Source organism: Verruconis gallopava (genome assembly GCF_000836295.1).
Source record: "Verruconis gallopava strain CBS 43764 unplaced genomic scaffold supercont1.16, whole genome shotgun sequence".
Classification (NCBI taxonomy): domain Eukaryota; kingdom Fungi; phylum Ascomycota; class Dothideomycetes; order Venturiales; family Sympoventuriaceae; genus Verruconis; species Verruconis gallopava.
Window position 1 is genome coordinate 315,056 of NW_015622152.1, and position 19,275 is coordinate 334,330.

The 19,275-nt window shown below is 50.5% G+C and overlaps 7 protein-coding genes across 7 annotated transcripts; 4 read left to right on the plus strand and 3 right to left on the minus strand.

The window, feature by feature from the left end:
- Positions 1-109: 109 nt before the first annotated feature.
- Positions 110-1,219, minus strand: PV09_05298 (spermidine synthase; the record flags this gene model as incomplete). The annotated part of the gene is made up of 3 exons (XM_016358787.1): positions 110-387; positions 518-1,084; positions 1,186-1,219. The coding sequence occupies 3 exons, from the start codon at positions 1,217-1,219 to the stop codon at positions 110-112; spliced, it is 879 nt and encodes a 292-aa protein (XP_016213406.1).
- A 413-nt stretch (positions 1,220-1,632) lies between these two features.
- PV09_05299 (uncharacterized protein) lies at positions 1,633-4,697 on the minus strand. The gene is made up of 2 exons (XM_016358788.1): positions 2,117-4,697; positions 1,633-2,065 (listed from the first exon to the last, which is right to left on the minus strand). Exons 1-2 carry the CDS (start codon positions 4,599-4,601, stop codon positions 1,704-1,706), a joined length of 2,847 nt encoding a protein of 948 aa, XP_016213407.1. The 5' UTR covers positions 4,602-4,697; the 3' UTR covers positions 1,633-1,703.
- A 120-nt stretch (positions 4,698-4,817) lies between these two features.
- PV09_05300 (uncharacterized protein) lies at positions 4,818-6,320 on the plus strand. Its single transcript, XM_016358789.1, has 5 exons — positions 4,818-4,909; positions 4,995-5,209; positions 5,277-5,337; positions 5,389-5,646; positions 5,710-6,320. Exons 1-5 carry the CDS (start codon positions 4,904-4,906, stop codon positions 5,836-5,838), a joined length of 669 nt encoding a protein of 222 aa, XP_016213408.1. The 5' UTR covers positions 4,818-4,903; the 3' UTR covers positions 5,839-6,320.
- Positions 6,321-6,481: 161 nt separating this feature from the next.
- Positions 6,482-9,736, plus strand: PV09_05301 (uncharacterized protein). The gene is made up of 3 exons (XM_016358790.1): positions 6,482-6,989; positions 7,351-8,697; positions 8,761-9,736. Exons 2-3 carry the CDS (start codon positions 7,453-7,455, stop codon positions 9,181-9,183), a joined length of 1,668 nt encoding a protein of 555 aa, XP_016213409.1. The 5' UTR covers positions 6,482-6,989; positions 7,351-7,452; the 3' UTR covers positions 9,184-9,736.
- A 3,702-nt stretch (positions 9,737-13,438) lies between these two features.
- On the plus strand, positions 13,439-15,960 carry PV09_05302 (uncharacterized protein). Its single transcript, XM_016358791.1, has 3 exons — positions 13,439-14,201; positions 14,270-14,886; positions 14,945-15,960. Exons 1-3 carry the CDS (start codon positions 13,622-13,624, stop codon positions 15,137-15,139), a joined length of 1,392 nt encoding a protein of 463 aa, XP_016213410.1. The 5' UTR covers positions 13,439-13,621; the 3' UTR covers positions 15,140-15,960.
- Positions 15,961-16,463: 503 nt separating this feature from the next.
- On the plus strand, positions 16,464-17,794 carry PV09_05303 (uncharacterized protein). The gene is made up of 4 exons (XM_016358792.1): positions 16,464-16,830; positions 16,982-17,208; positions 17,259-17,421; positions 17,470-17,794. The coding sequence occupies exons 2-4, from the start codon at positions 16,989-16,991 to the stop codon at positions 17,546-17,548; spliced, it is 462 nt and encodes a 153-aa protein (XP_016213411.1). The 5' UTR covers positions 16,464-16,830; positions 16,982-16,988; the 3' UTR covers positions 17,549-17,794.
- PV09_05304 (uncharacterized protein) lies at positions 17,768-19,077 on the minus strand (the record flags this gene model as incomplete). Its single annotated transcript, XM_016358793.1, has 3 exons — positions 17,768-18,215; positions 18,351-18,574; positions 18,658-19,077. The coding sequence occupies 3 exons, from the start codon at positions 19,075-19,077 to the stop codon at positions 17,768-17,770; spliced, it is 1,092 nt and encodes a 363-aa protein (XP_016213412.1).
- Between the last annotated feature and the right edge of the window lie 198 nt (positions 19,078-19,275).

A 19,275-nucleotide genomic window follows, 5' to 3' on the forward strand; every position in this document is an offset into this window, starting at 1 on the left:
GTGTATCGTGCGTGATGCTATGTCCCCAAAAACGCCTGATTCTACTTTGTGGTCTATCCCTACGATAAAATCCACACTCCAGGCTCCTTAATCCCATTGTTGGGACACCTCACCGCAAAGCCTTGCGTGCGAAGTTCGGGAGGACAAACGCAGCCTCGTGGATCTCCTTGCTGTAATATTTGCACAGCCTCTCCTCTTCTTCCTCTGACCAAGTCCTGAGAGGCTTCTTGACGTTGCGGTTTGGATCCTTGCAGCAGACCATAAAGCCAATCTGCCCGCTCGGGTACGTTGGGATAGTGGTGTACGCATACTCCGCGACGGGGAAGATCTCCTTGCAGGATTTCTTCAGGTTGGTGATGAGCTCAAGATGGAGCCACTGGTTCTCAGCTGTTGATGAAAAAATCGAGAATGTCAGCAAGCTATCGCTTTTGAAAAGGTGTAGTGACACGTAGTACACAAAAAGACCTGTAACGCATCACAAAGTCGGGGGGTGCTGATATGGGAGGGGGCTTACAACCTTGCGTGGTCATCACGCCACCTTCGCGCAGGGCGTCGTGCAGCAGCTGGAAGTACGGCTTCTGGAACAGGACCTCGGCTGGGCCATCAGGATCGCTCGAATCGGTAATGATCACATCGAACTCGCCCTTGCGGTCCGCCAGGTACTTGAATCCGTCCTCAACCAGCGCCGTCACATTCGGGTGCTCGAACCCGACGGCCATGCCCCGCAAGTACTTCTTGCTCAGCCGGATAACGGCCTCGTCGATGTCGACGAGGATGGCCTCTTTGACCGTCTCATGCTTGACGACCTCTCTGAGCACGCCGCCATCGCCGCCACCAATGACGAGAACCTTCTCAGGGTTGGGGTGCGAGTTCATGGCAAGGTGAGTAATCATCTCCTGGTACGAGAACTCGTCGCGCTCTGTGCACTGGATCACGTTGTCGAGGACGAGAACGGTGCCGTAATCGCTTGACTCAAAGATGAGGACGTCCTGGTACTTGGACTTTTCGTGGTGCAGGACCTGGTTCACCTTGAGCATCATGGCCTGGCCAGGCCACATGTCGTTGATCTCGCGGAACCAGCCATCTACAGGCACAATCAACTCAGGTCTCGGCAAAAGTCACGTACGATCGAGACTTTTCTCAGTTGTCTCACGTCGCACCTGTTTCAAGTGAACCTCTACGTACCTTTGATGGTTGGGTGAGTGATCTGGTCGCTCATGCTGATTGCAGTTGATCTCAAGTGTCTGAAGGAGAGGAGAGAAGCGGAGGGCCTGGCCAATTGAGTTTTATATGGTCTTGGCTGAGGGATTTGATTCAGTGCTGCACGACGAGCAACAGAGAAATTTTTGAATCGCATGCCCCGCCGAGACAGCCCACCGTTCTGAGATTGTGTTGCCCAAATATGTCATAGCGCAGCCTTACCCGTTTCCACCGCTGCTAGCCGTTCGTGCTCATGGCAACCAGGGTTCAGTGTTGCACATTGCACATGCATTCCACTACCAGATGACCGTGTAGTTCATGTGTTTGCCATGCACCATGTCGACCATTCATGTGTGGGGCATTGAACCATCGAAGACGGGGATTGAAGGTCATGTAGCAACTGAGTGGTATCCTAATGTCTTATATACAGCTTTTTACTCCCCCCCCCCCCACAAGTCACCGACTCCATTCTAGCAGAAGGCGAGGAAACCGACATCCTCAGCTCAGCCTTCATACGCAGCTGCAATACCGGGAGCCGGGCCTTCCAAGTCAACACCCAAGACCTTGCGTCTGATCTCACCCGCTCGTGCAATAAGTTGTACAAAATATCTCTGTGCATCGGTACTCTCTCTCTTGATCTTGTCTGTGTCTTCTTTCTTGCTCTGGAGCTTCTCCACATTCCGCTTGAGGCCAACTCTCAGATTGTCTGCCGGATACTTGAGCGCCCTTCGTACTTCACTAGAGATGCGAGTGGCATTGGAGTGGGTGTAATCCAAAGCGGCGAGTTGACTCTGAAGCTTAGACGAGATCCGACGCGGAAGTGAAGTAGGAATAGAAGCAACCGCATAAGATGCTGCTAGGATGACTTGTGTATAATTAGCTTTTGTATGAATGACGAAACTCATTGAACACATACCAGTAGCGATAAGACCGGGAATAATGAGTCTCCGTACGTTATTCACCCCTAGCACCTTGACAGCACCCAAAGCACCGTCAACCCAATGGACGCCGCCTACCAACCGGCCACCAACAACGCCAGCGACTGTGAGTGCCATACTAGTTCCGGCGACCTTCTCCTGCCTCTCCCACAGGCTCGCAAGATCGAAGAAGTCCGAAAACTCGACGTCAATTTCGACTTGTCGAGCTAAAATGTGATGCTTCCGTTTGAACATGAGGTCGGGTCTGAACGAGATATCGGGAAAATTATTGCCTAGATGCAAGAGGCCCAGATTCTTGATCATGTTCACTCCCGCAACCGTCTTTTGTCTAGCGTGTTCCTCGCAGAGGGAAACAGTGTCGGAGATGGTCTGCATCATGGCCCACTTCAGATCCTCGGCGTACTGGAAAGCACTGAGGAAACCCGGATACTCTATACCGTGATCCCTTTCACCCACTGTGTTGATAGCAGTGTTCAGGGTATCTCGTGTTGAACGGTAAACTTCGGTGACAGTATCTTCGATCGTTTGATCTGAGTGCTTATCAGCATCATCTGTCGCCTTCTTTGAATCTTCCAGCTTTGGAACAAGTTCTTCGAGCTCCTTGTTCACGCGGTCAAGTTCAGCTTGCGCGACATCGCGGTTCACTTGCGCTAAACTGTCGAGATCTCCGAGAAGATTCACAAGATACGTTTTCGCCGGTGCAAGTTTCGACCGTGATCTTTTCTCCAGCACAAACCTTCGTAATGAAGCTTCAAGGTCTGTGAAGTCTCGAATCTTCTCCTTGTCCTTGCCCTTACCCTTATCGACAGGTGACGGCGGATCCTTGTGTTTCACGGGATCGGAGTCCTCATCGTCATCACCGTCACTGCCATTGTCGGGACCATCGAAGCCACCGCTGCTACTTCCACCTGATGCACCGAATGGGCCTCCAGGCGGTGGCGCAGTTGGTATGGCATTACTTGAGACAAAGTGGACAAGCTCTGCGGACTCCTTGAACGTCGCGGGACTCAAAGTCTTGACCTGTTTCAGGATCATCCTTTGGGCTCTTTCTTTGTCTCTGATCGCATCGAAGCCATTCACTACGATGAACATGTACGCTTTCTCCCGTGCAGCATTAAATACAAACTCCTTGGCCGACTCGGTGAAGTGATTTGCCGCCGAGACGACAAACACAACAACGTCAATCTCTTCCTGCTTTGCGAAGTTTGCAGTCGTGATGACAGAGTCCTTGTTTAATCCCGGCGCATCAATAAGTGCAATATCGACCACACCATTATTCAACAACGATTCGTCCACGGAGCGAATGTCCTTGATGTAGACTTTGCACTGTGACCACTTCTCGTCGTCGATGACGATTTTCTCAAGGTCGAGTAACGGAAACACTTTGTAAGTGCGCTCGTCGTCGCGATTGTACTGGTGTCCAATTGGGACGGCATGCACTTCCTCCACGCCAGCATTCTGTTCCGCATGCAACACCTCGCAAAAAATACTCGTACATGGCTGCTGATCGACGGGAAGAATCTGTCTCCTTAGAAGCGCATTGCAAAATGTGGATTTACCAGCGTTGAGGTCACCAGTGACAAGGACTTTGCTTGCGGTGTCGTCGATGCGTTCTCGCAGAGCGTACAAATGCTGGATGCTCTTTTGTATCTGACCATCCAAAAGAGCTGCGATCGAGCCTTTCTCTAGCGAATGGACGAGCTCCGACTGCCTCAAATGCCCCAGCTTCAGATCTATCTTCAGCACGGAGAAATCCTGCACCAGTTGCGGCGTCACCAGCCGCGGTTCTGGAGCCACCCTTCGCGCAGCAGAAGAACTTGACTCCGCAGGCGCTTCGTCGTGTCCCAATGTAGTCTCTGCTCTCCGGGGGCTAGGCCGCCCTCCTGTTGAGCCTGGCCGACCGGCAGCCTCCGCCTCCTCGGCACGATTGTCCACCGTCGAGAGGGTGTGGTGCAGTCCCGGTCTCATAGTCCTCCCCGAAGCCCTCGTCGGCGTTTCTGGACGCTGCACGGAAGGATAATGCGCTGGCCACACATGGTTCATCTCCCTCAATTTATTCAGCGCATCCAATGTTTCGTTAATCGCGCGCCCAAGTGCCAATTTGTTTTGATTATAGTACAGTTGATGAACATGGCTTGCCAGCACACGTCGTTCGTTCTCAGCGGCGGCATTGTACTCGCCAGGTCGTGTCGGTGTGTGCGACGGCGTCGGTCGATCGAAGGAGAGGTCAGGGTGCCAACCGCTCGAGGTGCTGCTTCCTTCCTCATCTATGCTCCCACCGTAACCAGAGTCGCTGGTTTGATCGATTATTTGTCTGAGATGATACCCATGTTCTGACATCGAGCCTGTGCCCGCGGTCATGTACACTGGTCTCCCACCGGTGCCTCGGCCGTCGCGATGAGAAGATGGAATCGAATCGCCACCCGATGCCGAAGATTCTCCTGGCTGCTTTCCCGAGCTCATTGCTGATGTTGCGTATTATGTTGTGGACAGGGGTTTGGAGCGCATGTCGTTGAGAGAGGAAAAAAGGGTGGGTGCCTAATAGGGAGTTGCGCAATATTGATGTTGTTGCGAAAAAGTGAGGTGATGCAGGTGTATGCTTGTCGGTGGCGCTCCACTGCCAAGCATCCCCGTTCGGGAGCCGATCACTTGGGAGTCTCGAGTAACCACGACTCCAATCCGCGATTGTACAGCTGCCTTGCGTAAAGTTCAGCGACCCTGTCAAACTCGCGTTCCACCTCGACAGACCGATTCTTTGACACATCATGAATGTATGTTGCTGTGCCTTCTACGAATTGTTACGGCGCTCTTATCGGAGCTGCGGCCTGAAGAGACAAGTTTGCTAAGATGACGCAGATCGTGGAATGGGCCTTTGGAAAGCGTATGACGCCGGCTGAGCGTCTGCGCAAGCACCAGCGTGCCCTTGAGAAAACGCAGCGAGAACTCGACCGTGAGCGTGTGAAGCTCGAGAACCAAGAAAAGAAGCTGGTGCAAGACATCAAAAAAAGCGCGAAGAACGGCCAGACGGGATCTCTGAGGATACAGGCGAAGGATTTGGTGAGAACGAGAAGGTAGGCATGGTTTGCATGTGGGGATGAAGGATGATCAGAGCAGCAAGGGCTAACGTAAGTGGCACAGATACATTCAGAAGTTCTACCAGATGAGGACGCAGCTGCAGGCTATCAGTCTTAGGATACAGGTAGGCCAAGACGCTGGTGACGACCATGAACACAGCTGACAACAATCTCAGACCGTTCGAAGCAACGAACAAATGATGCAATCTATGAAGGGCGCCACGCAGCTGCTCGGCAGTATGAACCGACAGATGAATCTGCCGGCGCTGCAACGCATCGCGATGGAGTTTGAAAGGGAGAACGACATCATGGATCAGCGGCAAGAAATGATGGACGACGCAATCGACGACGTGACAGGGCTTGAAGACGAGGAGGAGAGCGAGGAGGTGGTCAATCAAGTGCTGGACGAGATCGGAATCGACCTTGGCTCTGCGGTATGTTTTTTCCAATACGGCGAGCTCACGCTACGCACGGGAATATAGGCTAATGATATGCAGCTTGGCGAGACGCCCTCGGGCCTTCAGAAGACGAGTGTACAGGAAGGCCGCATAGCGCAGGCTGTAGGGGGTGGAGATGCAGGCGACGAGGACCTGCGAGCAAGGTTCGATAGTCTGAAGAAGGTCTGAACAGGGCACGTACTCGTGCTGTCATGTTTGTCGAAGCTGCGGGCGCGTTGTGCTCGAGCCGTAACTGGTATATGCCCTCTTGCAGTTGTAGAGGTCCGTACGGCAAGCGAGTTGACATGCTCTCGCTTGCGGGATGGTATATATCCTGAGCACAATCATGCTTCCGTACGAACGGGCACTTCATTACATATAAAAGCGCTGTGCAGCAAACACATAGCAGATTATATAGCACTGGCTGGGGTTCGTCAGGCGCGGATGAACGGGGGCCTATTAGGAGGGGGCGTGCGGTGTTTGGGTTGGGAGCGAGGGGCCTCGGACGCCGAAGCGGGCGACTTGTCTGGAGAATCGACGGCGTCGTACCCCGCGAAGCAGGGGACGGCTAAGCAGTAATGCAACCCTTCAATCAGCAGACTCACTGCGCACTTGGCGTTGAGGCGTCATGCACGACGAGCGGCGTAAAGGAAGACGAAATTCAGCGAGCCGAAGGCGAAAAGTGAAGAGTGCGCGTCACCAGGCAGAGGCTGTCGACAAATGGTGGCGCGGCGATAGCCCCCGCCATTGACGCATTCCTGGCTGGCGGCAAGCGCCCAAAGCCCCAAACGTGCCATGACCTCACGCCGAGTTTGCGACTCCGTTCGCTGGGCACATCCCCCAAATTCCTGCTCGCTCGCTCGCTCGCTCGCTTGCTCTTTTGGGCTCCCGTTGCCGCGCCATTTGTAACCCGCCGAAAGACCTGCGCCGTCATCGACCCCCGTCCTCCGCGCTGTTTGCTGGGCGTCTGCGTGCGTTGGTTGCGCTGCCGCCCACTCGACCGACCCACAAACACCATACACAGGCACACACACACAGCCCACACCCACACACGCACGCACGCACTCTCGCACATCCGCACGCTCGAACACAAAGAAACACTCCCAGAAGCACGCAATAGCGCGCCCGTACGCACACGAAGCACACCCGCACTCAACCCGCAGTCTGCCCGGACGCACGTCTGCTCACACCTTCCCCGCCGTCCACATCCCGCGCCTCCCTTGTTCCGCCTCTTCGCCGTATCCCTCCCAGCCCAGCAGAGTCGCAGGCCACAGCACTGACAGCGACGCTCCGTTTGCAACTCAAACCCAGCTCAACCCAACTCAAGCTACTACAACTAGGTATGTGCACCTCATCTCTCTTTCTCGGACGGTCCACGCGGGTTGGACTTGCTGATCCTCTCGCCCGCAATGCACAAACTTTGTTGCTATGACACAATCGCTTCGCCCCGCCGCAGAGCGCATGCATAGTCACAACCCATTGCATCCCATTCACCATGGCCTACATACCCTTCGCTCTGTCATGAATGCAAATATAACTGGTTTCGCACACAATGGCATATAAGCTTCGCCCGGTCCCTCTGTTTCTCGCTAGCGGAAACAGAGGCCGCAGCGAGCCGCCTGCTCCCCGCCCATTTTCTGTACCGCTGCATCCTCGTTGGCTTTCCTCAGAAGATATGCTAATGCCATGGACTCATCACAGCAGGCCCTGAATACAGAAAAGAGCTCCCCAAGATTCCTCAAGCTGGCCTCCACACAAAAACGACGGAGTTTCTCCGGCCACGGCGCGGGCCTACTGAACAAAATGTTCGGAAGCTCTGGTCCCGACTCTAAGAAAGAGGCCGATATTTCCATGAACAATCCTGTCTCGCCTCCGTCCGTTGTAGCCGCAAACTCTCTTGACTCTTCCGCAATCGACCGTACTAGCCCCGAGCGCAAACCTACAGCCGATGCCACACACGCCGCTGTCACACCTACCGAGAAGAAGCGGAGGAGTAGTAGCGTGGCCAAGGCGAGAGAGATCTTCTCCAGCGCCAAGCAGGCATTCAACTCGAATAGTCATTCAGCCTCGTCCTTGGACAAGTCACCGCAGACGCCCATACAGAAGCTGAGCAAGCATGACCCCGCTCTCGGCGTACCGCAAGGTTCTCACAACAACTCGGCTGGCGAGTCGCTGCCAGGCCCGCGGTCGACCTTCCGCGTGGGCGTTACAGAAGACAAGAACAAGAAATGTCGCCGGACCATGGAGGACACACATGCCTACTTGTACAACTTCTTGAGTACACCGAATGCCAGCAGCGCCAGCCAGGACGGCGAAAGCAAATCTGAGTCCGCATCCTCCGATCCGTCTGAGAAAGGTGTCGCCGAGACGGACAACGGGTATTTCGCCATCTTTGACGGGCATGCGGGTACTTTTGCTGCAGACTGGTGTGGGAAAAAGCTGCATCACATTCTGGAAGATATGATACGCAAGAACCCCAACACACCAGTGCCCGAACTTCTAGACCAGACCTTCACATCCGTCGATCAGCAGTTGGAGAAGCTGCCATTGAAGAACAGTGGTTGCACTGCAGTCATTGCCGTCCTGAGATGGGAAGATCGGGTTCCGAATGCTGCCTCAGCGACCGGTTCGACATACATCAACTCAGCTGCCCTGAAGGGCTTGCAGGTCGAGGGAAAGGACAAGGACACCCAAGATGCGGCGGCAGGGGCAAATAGCGAAGCTAACAGCGTTGCACCGCTTGTTCAGCATGCCACAAGGCAACGCGTTTTGTATACTGCCAATGTAGGTGACGCCAGGATAGTGCTTTGCAGAAATGGCAGAGCCCTCAGGTTATCATACGATCACAAGGGTAGCGATGAATCGGAAGGCCGACGTGTAGCGAACGCTGGAGGACTGATCCTCAACAACCGTGTCAATGGGGTCCTGGCCGTCACGAGAGCGTTGGGCGATGCGTACATGAAGGACTTGGTTACTGGGCATCCATATACGACCGAAACAGTCATTCAGCCAGACCAGGACGAGTTCCTGATCCTAGCATGCGACGGTGTAAGTTCTCTTTTTACAGTCACGCTGACGTTACAATGATCGCGAACTGACTGAAATGACTAGCTCTGGGATGTGTGTACCGATCAAGAAGCTGTCGATCTCATCCGCTCTACTACCGATCCACAAGTTGCATCCAAAATCCTTGTCGACCACGCCCTTGCCCGATTCTCTACGGACAACTTGTCTTGTATGGTGATTCGTTTCGACAATAAAGCTCTCAAACGACAGCGTGAGAATCATAACATCGGGGTTGAGGGGGATCCGGAGACGCTCAAAGGCACCATGAGCGAAGCAGACGCAATTGTTAGCTCGGTGAAGAAGCTGCAGGAGGAAGGCATGGTTCCGCAGCCCACGCCGAATGCAGTTGATGAGCAGGAAGCGGAGAAGACACAGGACGGCGGTGTACAAGGGGAAGTCACGGAGCTAAACGTTGACGCATTGGAGGAGGCGAAAAAGAAGAAGGAGGAGACATCGCAAGGATGCTAGCGACCCCGGTTCTTTATCACCTTCAAGCAGAAGGCGCGATCGATGATCAGACGCTCGAAATGCCAAAATGGGGTCGGCCAAAGGTTAACCAAAAGGAGTTATACTACTGTTTGCACTTGACATTTTTTTTTCTCATCTTCTCCTACTACCTGCGAAGGGCAAATGGGAGGAAGCAATATCAAGAGAAGGAAGTGGAAGAGACTGAGAATGTGGAGGCTTTCGCATCCATGGCGTGCGCTGCATCTTCATCATCTTGCAATTGCGAATTTTTCCTTTCTTGGCACGAATGACCATGAGAAGGCACGCTCTCGCTTTCTCTAAACATGCTCTTTGCTCTTTTTTTGGTCTCTGTAACATGCACACACACACGGGCGCGAGCAAGAGTAAAGAGGCATGCGTTATGAAGGATTGGGAAGCTCTTTGTTCCTCCTCGTTCTTTTGCCAAGTTCTTCTTCGGTCCATGTTTTGCTCAACTGGGAAGCTGTATTCCTCATTCTTGAGAGCGGGAGTTTGAAAGACATATAGTTCCGCGAATACGAATTGTTCTCCTCTACCCATAGCGTCCTCGGTTGTGATGCCTATCGTGATATCGTTCACTAGCACGGCATCCGAACCGTGACAGCTGGCTTGCAGAGCACTGATAATCCAGTTCGCTTCCGTCGGAATGAAATGCGCAGGTTCTATCAAAACCGTGATAGTAGTGGTGTTTCCACGCCTTTGCGGGCGGATATGCATTGGCGAAGAAGGGGGTGGACAGACGAAGAGGATTATCCAGCGTCCACAAGGACTTGGAACTCTGCAGTCATTTTATGGGTGGGTCAGATCTTGACAAGGATATTAAACTCCAACGGCAAAGAGCTGAAGAAGACAGAAATGAGAGACGAGTAGTCTTGATGACAGAACCCCAGTGACCGGGCAAATCTACTCCAACAACGGATTAAAGAAGATGTCTCTGGCCCATAGCTGCATGAATTCATACACTGCATCCACCAAAAACTACCCAGCCGATCTATCGAATGCCGTCGTCCTCCGAAGCGACAGATTTGTCTCGAAGAAGATCCTTTGAAGGTGTGATGGTTGTACCAACGCGACAGAGAGAGAGAGCCGGTCCGTAGCAAATAACATCCAACATCCAGGACCAAGCTTGCCATTTCAGTTACAGGATCAGAATTCTTCGTGGCCAACAAATGCAATTCCAGGCTGTTTTTACTGCGGAAAGGTCGCTTATGTACGTCTGGCCGTAACAGAGATCAGAACAAGCTGACGAGAGAGCCCATACAATCCTTGCACCACGAGCAACAAGATAGGAGCCCCTCTTCGTTCTGACGCTCGGGATCGATCTTCTTTCGTTTTCCAACCGTGGCTGGAAGTCGTGCGCTACTCGCTCTCTCAGAGGCCCCTCTTTAAAAACATACTGATCTATGTCTTGAAGTGTTCATTGAGAAGTGTGGCTGTGATTCACATGGTATCTGTGATGTGGTCGAATATTTGTGAGGGCAACTAACAGGCGGTGATTGTTGCCATAATGCACAGCTTTATAGGCCTGGATCTCCCCAACTCGCAGTTGGCAAATGTGCATTTGCAGCCGATCTTGAAGCCGCCCATGAAAGCAAAGCGGTCATCTTCCCAACTCCACGTACAGGGACGGCTGGACTGTCCATTTCTCAGAAAAATTATAGAAACGTGCGAAGACAGACTTAGGTTAAGAATATCTGAGGGCGTCTCGTTGAGATGATCATCAAGGCTTGAGAGAACTTTTGCCAGTCACTTTTGATAGAACTCTTACTTTGACACAAAACAAGCGCGTTGAGTGTGTGGTGGTAACACATACAGAGCCTTTGAATTGCACATCAAGCTGGACTTTAAAAAAAAAAAATCAAATTTCTACATGCAGTAGAGAATATCGCCCTTAATTGTAATTTGTTTCCATGGCTGATCAGGCCGATAGGAGATTCGGAATGGGACAGAAGACTTGAACTGGGCGTTAACCCAAGGCGACCAATTGAAAGAGCAGACTTGGAGAAGGATCCCTTAGTGCTTCAGCACGCCATTTGTTGCAGTTCTGCCGACGTAACATTCGAGAAGAAATAACAGGTTCATAATCTTCCGAGCATTTTCTGTCGTTTTATGTTGTTAAGTGGTAAGGAAAACGTTGATATGTAAACATACACATGGTCATCTCTAGTCTTAGAAACTCGTAAAGACGACCAAACTTGCAAACACGAAGATTGTTGATCAGCAAGACTAGGTCTGGCACATATCTGTCCCGGCCAAGTGGATTTGCTCGTTTACTAAGACTGCAACATCTAAAAAGGTCCTCTCAATTCTGTGTGGATGGCGCCACGCTGTTCTAAACAACGAAGCCTGTCTGAGATCACAGTCAAGCTCTTCTTCTATCAAGGGCAACGAAGTTCTCGATGGGCGTACGAGATCAGAGAGCTGAGTACTGGAGGCGTAGTGGAGGAATCCCTTCAAGGCGTTGATTTCGTCAACATTTTGGACGCTCAAATTATATTCCATCCATCGTATGGCCCTAAGATTAGCCCAGGGAGGCAGACGTGGCTTGAACGTGGTTCCCATCTGCCAGCAAGCGAACTGGGCTACCCTTGATTAGTGCTCTAAGAGGTACGCCCCATACATGGGCTTAGCAAGCGATTCGAAGAAGCTCGCCGGCGCCTAGATATATTGTGTCAATATGTCGGTCCTCGAATCAAAAACAAAAGCTAGCGTCACGTTTGATTTCGTTGTTTACAGAAGTTTCCGCGTAGACTACACTCAGAGCATGCCATTAGGCGGTCGGAGTCTTCTCGAGGATATGGTGCTGAAGGCTTACCGAGAGCACCTTCAAGCCACTCAAATGTCGTCCCAGTCACCCCAGCGCCAAGGTGCTTGCTCTCCTTTCACAAAATTGCCGATGGAGTTGCAAATAATTGTGATCAAATATGCTGTCACAGACCCCTCAGAAATCATGCTCCTGAAGCATTCTACATTCTCTCGGCTCCATTCAAAACGCTGTTGTGGACGATGTCGCGGCTTTCTAGTCTCGGCTGACTCTGACTGGCGCTGTAACGACGGGGAATCCCTCTCAACCGGTTATTGTTGTGTATACCGATTCGACCCCATCTTTAGGGTAAACAAGTCGATCAGAGAAGAGGCACTGCGTCTGTTTTGGAGGCACAACCGCTTCTTGCTCCATGGACCGATGGAAAATACACATTCCGAGCAAATATCGTGGCAGCCGGACTATGAAGGTCGGCCCAGTGTCGGAAAGCAGCTCATGTCTATCTTATTAGAGCATCTGGGATGGATTGAACATGTCATCATTGACACAGAACGCCCAGTTCAATGCCTGGACTCTTCATAGGGTCGAATACTACGTCATTTGGAGAAGCACAGAAATTCGCGGTTGGAAGTTGAAATCCGGATCAGTTCTCTGGCCTCAGCGCTCGTAGGAACGTACACACGGCGTTTCATGATGATGAATCAGTCATTTTTTCAAAGAACAGCTCCAAATAATGAGGAACACCAACGCTTTGTCGACGGCGTTAGGCAGCTGCGTCTGAAGGTGTACGCCTGAAGCAGATCGGAGGATGGAAGCAAAGAGTTGTTGAGCAATCATGATGGCAGAACCGCGCCATAAAAATGCTGTTGCGGGTCCAGGTCAGGTCTGTTGCAGAATGTTTGCTATATGACATGAATCTGTCAGAGAATGATAATTAGCTTTTCATGAGCTTGTACTCGGGTGATGTTGTAGAATCATTTTCGAGCATTGTCGTCGTTGACAAGCATTGTCAGACCCAAGACCATAGAACACATCTCAGCAAAGGGGGCTCACGGGCAATGTTCAACGTCATCGTATTTTCATTGTTCGATAGCTAAGCACACCTTTGCCCGGACATGCAACGAAGACTTTGGGAGCTGTAACCGAGGCATGGCGAATCAGAGGTGGAATATGTGCTGTAAACAGATCGAAGAGCCAGAAATCAAGAACAACGAGAGACAAAAAAAATGGAAATGGAGGCTCGACGCGGTCGGCAAGGCAGCAATTTGCACGTCGTAGAACCATGGAGATTTCCATGATTGCTGTGAGCTTCTGAGGATCGACGAATGTCATCGATGATGTGCCGCAGGCGAACCAATCACAGGCAGGGTCTTCGCGAGAAAGCCCACACTCTGCAGCGGCTAATCAGGACTACGGAACCTTAATTTTCCTGAGCAGCGGAAGATCGCAGCGAGGTGTCCCCACATTCTGTATCAAAGCTGGCTGGGCCCCCAGCACACGATAGCGAAAGACTTCCCTCCGCAAGGAAGACTTGAAATCATCACCTACGCCAGCCAACGGGCGAAACGTCTCGAGGAGCAGCCTATGTGAGCGGCAGCCTTGCCAGTGCCCTTTGCTCTCTCTCCATGTGGACGCATCTCTAAGAGTCTCACCGCCATGTCTGGCTCAGAGGCGCAACAGCCAACCAACGAAGCGCAACACCTGACCTCGCCCACGCCCACGCCGCCACCAGCGCGAGCGCCCAATTCGGACGAGGCATCGGTCGTGAGTGCGGGGCGACATCAAGGCTCATCACGAGGACGGCCTGAAATCTCCACGTCCACATCCACTTCTGGAGCGGCTACGGAGGCCCCCATGAGTGCAAGTCACGCGCCTGGACAGCCTGTACAACACCCGTACGACCCAGCCGCTCAACCTGCCCTTGCGCCACACGTACCGCCGGTAGTCCCGCCGATAGTCGCCCCGAGTGACTTTCTGGGAGTTGGTTTGCGGCGGACGACGCCGGTACGGCATGCTGTGTCTCCGATCATTGCACACCTGCACCCGAAAGGCTCCATGGAGCAGCCCAAGGCCCCTCTGAGCGTCATCGACAGGGAACAAATCGAGGGCTTGAGAGCTATACGAGCGTTCCTGAAGGTCAGGACCAGTTACGACGTCCTGCCCTTGAGCTTTCGCCTAATTGTCTTCGACACGGCCTTGCTCGTCAAGAAGAGCCTGAACATACTGATTCAAAATGGTACTGTTACTCGACGCCACGCTCTCACTAGCGACACGCACGGTGCTGACTGTTTTTTCGCGTATTAGGCATTGTCTCTGCGCCCTTGTGGGATAGCAAGACGTCCACCTTTGCGGGATTGCTCACGACCTCCGACTACATAAACGTAATACAGTACTATTGGCAAAACCCGGACCAGCTACACCTCATAGATCAGTTTACACTGAACTCGCTGCGAGATATAGAAAAGGCGATAGGCGCACCCCAGATCGAGACGGTTTCGATACATCCAGAACGGCCACTCTACGAAGCATGTCGGATGATGGTGACATCGAGAGCAAGGAGGATACCGCTGGTCGATATAGATGACGAAACAAAGCGTGCAATGGTAGTCAGCGTTGTCACGCAGTATAGGATTCTAAAGTTTGTGGCTGTAAATGTCAAAGAGACCCAGAAACTGAAGAAGCCGCTGAAAGAGCTCAAAATCGGGACGTACGAGGGCATCGCGACAGCGTCGATGGAGACACCGGTCATAGATGTGATCCACATTCTCTTTGAAAAGAACATATCGAGCGTTCCTATCCTGGACAAAGAAGGTGCCGTGATCAATGTTTTCGAGGCGGTAGATGTGATTGCATTGATCAAAGGCGGCGTCTACGATGAATTGAATCTTACAGTGGGCGAAGCGCTTCTGAAAAGATCTGATGTACGCCGTTCTCATTCCAGCGCCCAAAATGCCTCGAACTGAGCTAATGATCTTCTAGGATTTCGCAGGCATATACACGTGCTCCATGTGGGATCGATTGGATACAATATTCGACACAATCAGACGATCACGCGTCCATCGGCTAGTCGTAATCGATGAGAATGCAAGGTTGCAGGGGGTATTGACCTTGAGCGATATCCTAGAATACGTGTTGCTAGAAGGCGCGGACCAAGAAGATCGGCCGCTCGAATGAGGGTCTTATCGTGTGTTTTCGATTGGCAGTAATGAGTCTCTTGCAGGGGAATTTTTTTCACGACTATTCTCCTCACGATACACCATAGAATTGAGCCGCGTAGGCTCCAGATTTCATCACGAACAGATTTGGCCTCAGGCAATTTGAGTACTCAAGAGATATTGACTGACCAATTCCTGGGATCGTCGTGTGCCTTTACGCGTCATTAGATGTACTGCATGTTACTGGTCAAATGGAGCATTCGATCTTTACATGCAAGCGATGTTGACTGTCAAGACATGCATTTGCCAGAGATGGATAGGAACTTGAGAAATGACTATCAAGATCATCCGGCTCTCATTTGCAAGCCCACTTCCTTGCCCAGTCTCCAAATGGCCGGCGCTTGTCCATCTTCGCTGTTGCTTGCGCTCGTTGGCAAGTCGTAGCAATCCTCAAGCTGACCCTGGAATCTAATCGGATTTTCAGCTTAACTACTTTGCGTTGCTTTCTACGCTGCTTATCGATTTAGCTACTCCAACCATCTCATATGTTAAGATCACCTGGCGAATTTTGTTCCTACGCTCCCGAAGACATTTCTGCAACGAAAGTTTTCATTGATTTTCACAGTCTCATTTGTCTAGATTTCCAGACGCTGTTCTCTATCTCATACGCAGGTTCATATATTCGCAACTTTAAGATTTACAAAAGTGAATAATTGAGTGAAAAAGTTGTGACCTACATTCAAGAAACTGAGACAGTATCCCATGGAACCGCAGTAAGCGGGATCGACCAAAAAGTCACGTTGATATTGGTATACAACAAGTTAAAAAATACAATCATCCAGCTACTCCATATTTTAAGTCTTCAAGACACGGGGAGGCTAAGTTTAAAGTATTTCTAGGCAGGGATGAACGTGGATTTATTTCTAAATTATTTCACAAAAAAAAAAGAATCACGCTGCTGCAAAAGATAGTGTCATTTGTTCAGCAAAAGTAAGGCAGAGCACCTCAGGCATCTCCCAAAAGGCACGTGTTTCTTTTCGAAAGGAGGAAAAAGAAGGAGACGCACGGATTTGAACCATGGACATCAAGATTTTCAGTAAACTGCAATCTCACACTCTACCCTGTATTGCTTGTTAGTATGTTGCATTCCGATTTCTTATTGATGTGATAATCACGCACCCTGAGTTACGCCTCCTGATTTTTGATCAGTCTTTGACATTTTTTTATAATAATATTCAAATCAATTATTTATTTTAAGCATATCTCACATTTTTTTCCCTTTTCTTTGAATCCTGGAAAATTCATCGCAGCAAGGATTCTGAACCACGTTGGCCATAGTTGAAGAAATACATGGGTAGCGTGTGAGTGCACCACCAAAAGGATAAAGCGATCAAATATCAAGTCTCCCAGCTTCATTATCATTGTCGAAGCATCTGCGAAAAATCAACATTTAACGAATCGTCCTGCCTAGCAACGAGCGGCAAACTCAGAATTCACGCTCATTTAGCTATTAATGTGTTTCAATCCAAGTGCCGGGTGCTAGTACATAGTGTTTGAAGTTTCGGGCATCTACTCTGCTATTGACTTGATATACACAGTTGAAAATGGTCCTAGTCTCTCGACGCAGCGTGTACAGATCTATAATTTGCAAATTTGCCTCTTGAAAATTTCGCACATCACTGATCTCATAAAGAGGAACGCGGACGGGCTGTAAGTCACTTTTTTTCCCCTAGAAACAACATTGTTTTCAACGAGGGAGGCTCGCGTACGGAGACAAAAAGCTCTTTGGGAATGTCAATGCCCCGCCTGCGCAACCAGCTATACTAGGATGAGTCGTGCGCCAATGACAGGTATTTAGCAGTTCGTCGATGACCACCCCTGTGTTCGAAGACAGTCTACAATCTTCTACAACTTCATCTTGCGAAATGGCGGTGGGCACAGGCGACATAAATGATCCACGAAATGAATCCTACAAAAACGTCTTGGGCACAACGTTGCAGCTCTTTAGTCGCCAGCCATTAACGGGCTTCAACCGCGACGGGTTCTGTCGAGTTACCGCTGGCGATTTTGGCAACCACAGTGTCGCGGGTCAGGACCTTCATGAGCTCATGCATGGTGGTATGCTAATACGATCATAGGGGTGGTTTCTGAAGAATTCCTAGACTTCACGGCAAGTCGGGGTAATGACCTTAGGGTCGTTGGCCTATCTGAAGGTTGCAAGTGGTGCCTCTGCGCGAGTAGATGGAAGGAGGCGCTGGATGCATTTCGTGCAGGACGGATCAGTAGAAATGGAGTACCAAAGTTTGTTTCACATTTCCTTATAAGCATATGCACTAACTGCTCATTCAGGGTGAGATTAGAATCCACGGATCAATCTGCCCTGCGAACCATATCGTTGCAGGACCTAGAGGAATTTAGGACCAACTAAGACTGAAGTAAAAACTGGGACACTATGGCTTGACAGCTGACATTCTTATCTTGAAACGATGGACTATGAAATAAAAAATTTAGGTACAAGAAGGAACACCGAAAGGTTCCTTTAAATGTTCACCTTGCATGTTCAGAAGTATTAAAGGAAATTCGACCATGGGAAAGTTCATTCTTTCAAATCTGTATTTATGGGAGGCTTAGCATCCGACATAAATTGCTATAATAAAGTTAACGATTTGTAGTATATTGATGTCGGTCTCAACTCACCATTGGCATACAAGGCGTACGTATCAGCATTGTTAAGTGCTGCATTGGCACTGAGAGCGGTTGCCGCGGCGTAACCATAGCCATTATCCTCTGTGCCAGGAGAATAGACAGCGGGTGCGTGTGTGAACTCGTGCAGAGTGGTCGTGGCCTGATCCTGAGCATGGCATTGCTGGGTGAGAACTGGGAGAGCGCTGAAATACAATGGACAGCTAACGACCTCATTCGTAGACGGAAGCGTGTATGCCAAGACGCCGGAATCACAACCGTTATAGATGTCCTCACAGTAAGATGTTGTCTTGCCGGAAGTGGTACTCGCGCATTCGACAGCAACAGCATTGAGACGAGCAGCAACAACGGCACGTGTAGAAGATGAAGTTGTCTTGAAGTATTCTCTAAACCTGATTGAGATGAATAAGCTTCACGATTGAGACTGGTGATATGCTGATATAAACAAGACCGCTATTCAACCATCGTCTCTATCAAAAGAGCAAAGAAAAACATAAATAATTTTCTAAGGAAAATCGAGTGCTTACTTGGAAGCAGATCCAGATTGAGCTGCAGTGGCTGCTGCAGACGCAAGTTGCTGGCAGTATCTCAATGCAGAGGTCATGCTGCTCCTTTGGGTGGACGTGCAAGTGTTACTCTGAAGTTTAGTCCGTTTGATGTGGCTGAATGCATGTGCGACTTTAGCAGCTTCAGCGCCATCAACAGTAACCTCCAGCTCATTGCTGTTATATACCAGCGCGCGGTTAGGTATCTGGAAGGAATCAGCACCCACCAGTATAGCACCGAGGTCCTGGTTGCTCTCATGAAGATCAAACGGATGTAGTTTACACGTACCAGTGTCGTAGAATTCATTTCAATATATGGAATCGCACCGAAGCTCGAAACTTTGAATGTTCCCCCAGTGCTAAGATCGTGAACAGAGGCCATATCTATCGTGAGTTCTACGCTTTCCCCAGAGGCCAATGGAGTAAAAGCATCTGCTTGAAGCCCAGAATATGCGATACGCTTGCGCATACCCGTGAATGGAACAGTACCAGCATCAGAACTAATCGATACTTTCTCGACATGTCCAGGATCAAGGATAGTGCCTTTGTTGAGTAGCTGAACAGCATTTAAGTTCTTGTTTGTGATTACAGCCTTCACCATTGTGTTTCCAACTGATGTGAGCACAACGTCTAGTTCAGTTGCGTCACGGGGAACAGCAGCGGCATTCGCCAAAGCTACTGAAAAAGCAAACAAACTGATGAAGTGCATCATGAAAGTTTTAGGCAGCTGACTCAATGAACAAGTAAATTCAAGTCAGGGAATCTTGTACTCTGATGAAGTCGGGAGAGGGAGAAGAGTAAAGACTTAAATTTATACATCTTGTTCTCTCGGTTTCGTGGCACCTGGAGGCAGAGTTGTAGCTGATCTCGAGTGGGATTAGCAAGGTAAGTATCAGATGGAGGCCGC

Coding starts and splice junctions, on each gene's coding strand:
- PV09_05299 (XM_016358788.1), bottom strand. CDS start 4,601: ATGAGCTCGGGAAAGCAGCCAGGAGAATCTTCGGCATCGGGTGGCGAT. Junction 2,066..2,116: donor TCCCGGTCTTATCGCTACTG/GTATGTGTTCAA, acceptor ATTATACACAAG/TCATCCTAGCAGCATCTTAT.
- PV09_05300 (XM_016358789.1), top strand. Junction 5,210..5,276: donor GATTTGGTGAGAACGAGAAG/GTAGGCATGGTT, acceptor TAAGTGGCACAG/ATACATTCAGAAGTTCTACC. Junction 5,647..5,709: donor GAATCGACCTTGGCTCTGCG/GTATGTTTTTTC, acceptor AATGATATGCAG/CTTGGCGAGACGCCCTCGGG.
- PV09_05301 (XM_016358790.1), top strand. CDS start 7,453: ATGTTCGGAAGCTCTGGTCCCGACTCTAAGAAAGAGGCCGATATTTCC. Junction 8,698..8,760: donor TGATCCTAGCATGCGACGGT/GTAAGTTCTCTT, acceptor TGAAATGACTAG/CTCTGGGATGTGTGTACCGA.
- PV09_05302 (XM_016358791.1), top strand. CDS start 13,622: ATGTCTGGCTCAGAGGCGCAACAGCCAACCAACGAAGCGCAACACCTG. Junction 14,202..14,269: donor GAACATACTGATTCAAAATG/GTACTGTTACTC, acceptor TTCGCGTATTAG/GCATTGTCTCTGCGCCCTTG. Junction 14,887..14,944: donor CGCTTCTGAAAAGATCTGAT/GTACGCCGTTCT, acceptor ATGATCTTCTAG/GATTTCGCAGGCATATACAC.
- PV09_05303 (XM_016358792.1), top strand. CDS start 16,989: ATGACCACCCCTGTGTTCGAAGACAGTCTACAATCTTCTACAACTTCA. Junction 17,209..17,258: donor TGGCAACCACAGTGTCGCGG/GTCAGGACCTTC, acceptor ATACGATCATAG/GGGTGGTTTCTGAAGAATTC. Junction 17,422..17,469: donor AGTAGAAATGGAGTACCAAA/GTTTGTTTCACA, acceptor CTGCTCATTCAG/GGTGAGATTAGAATCCACGG.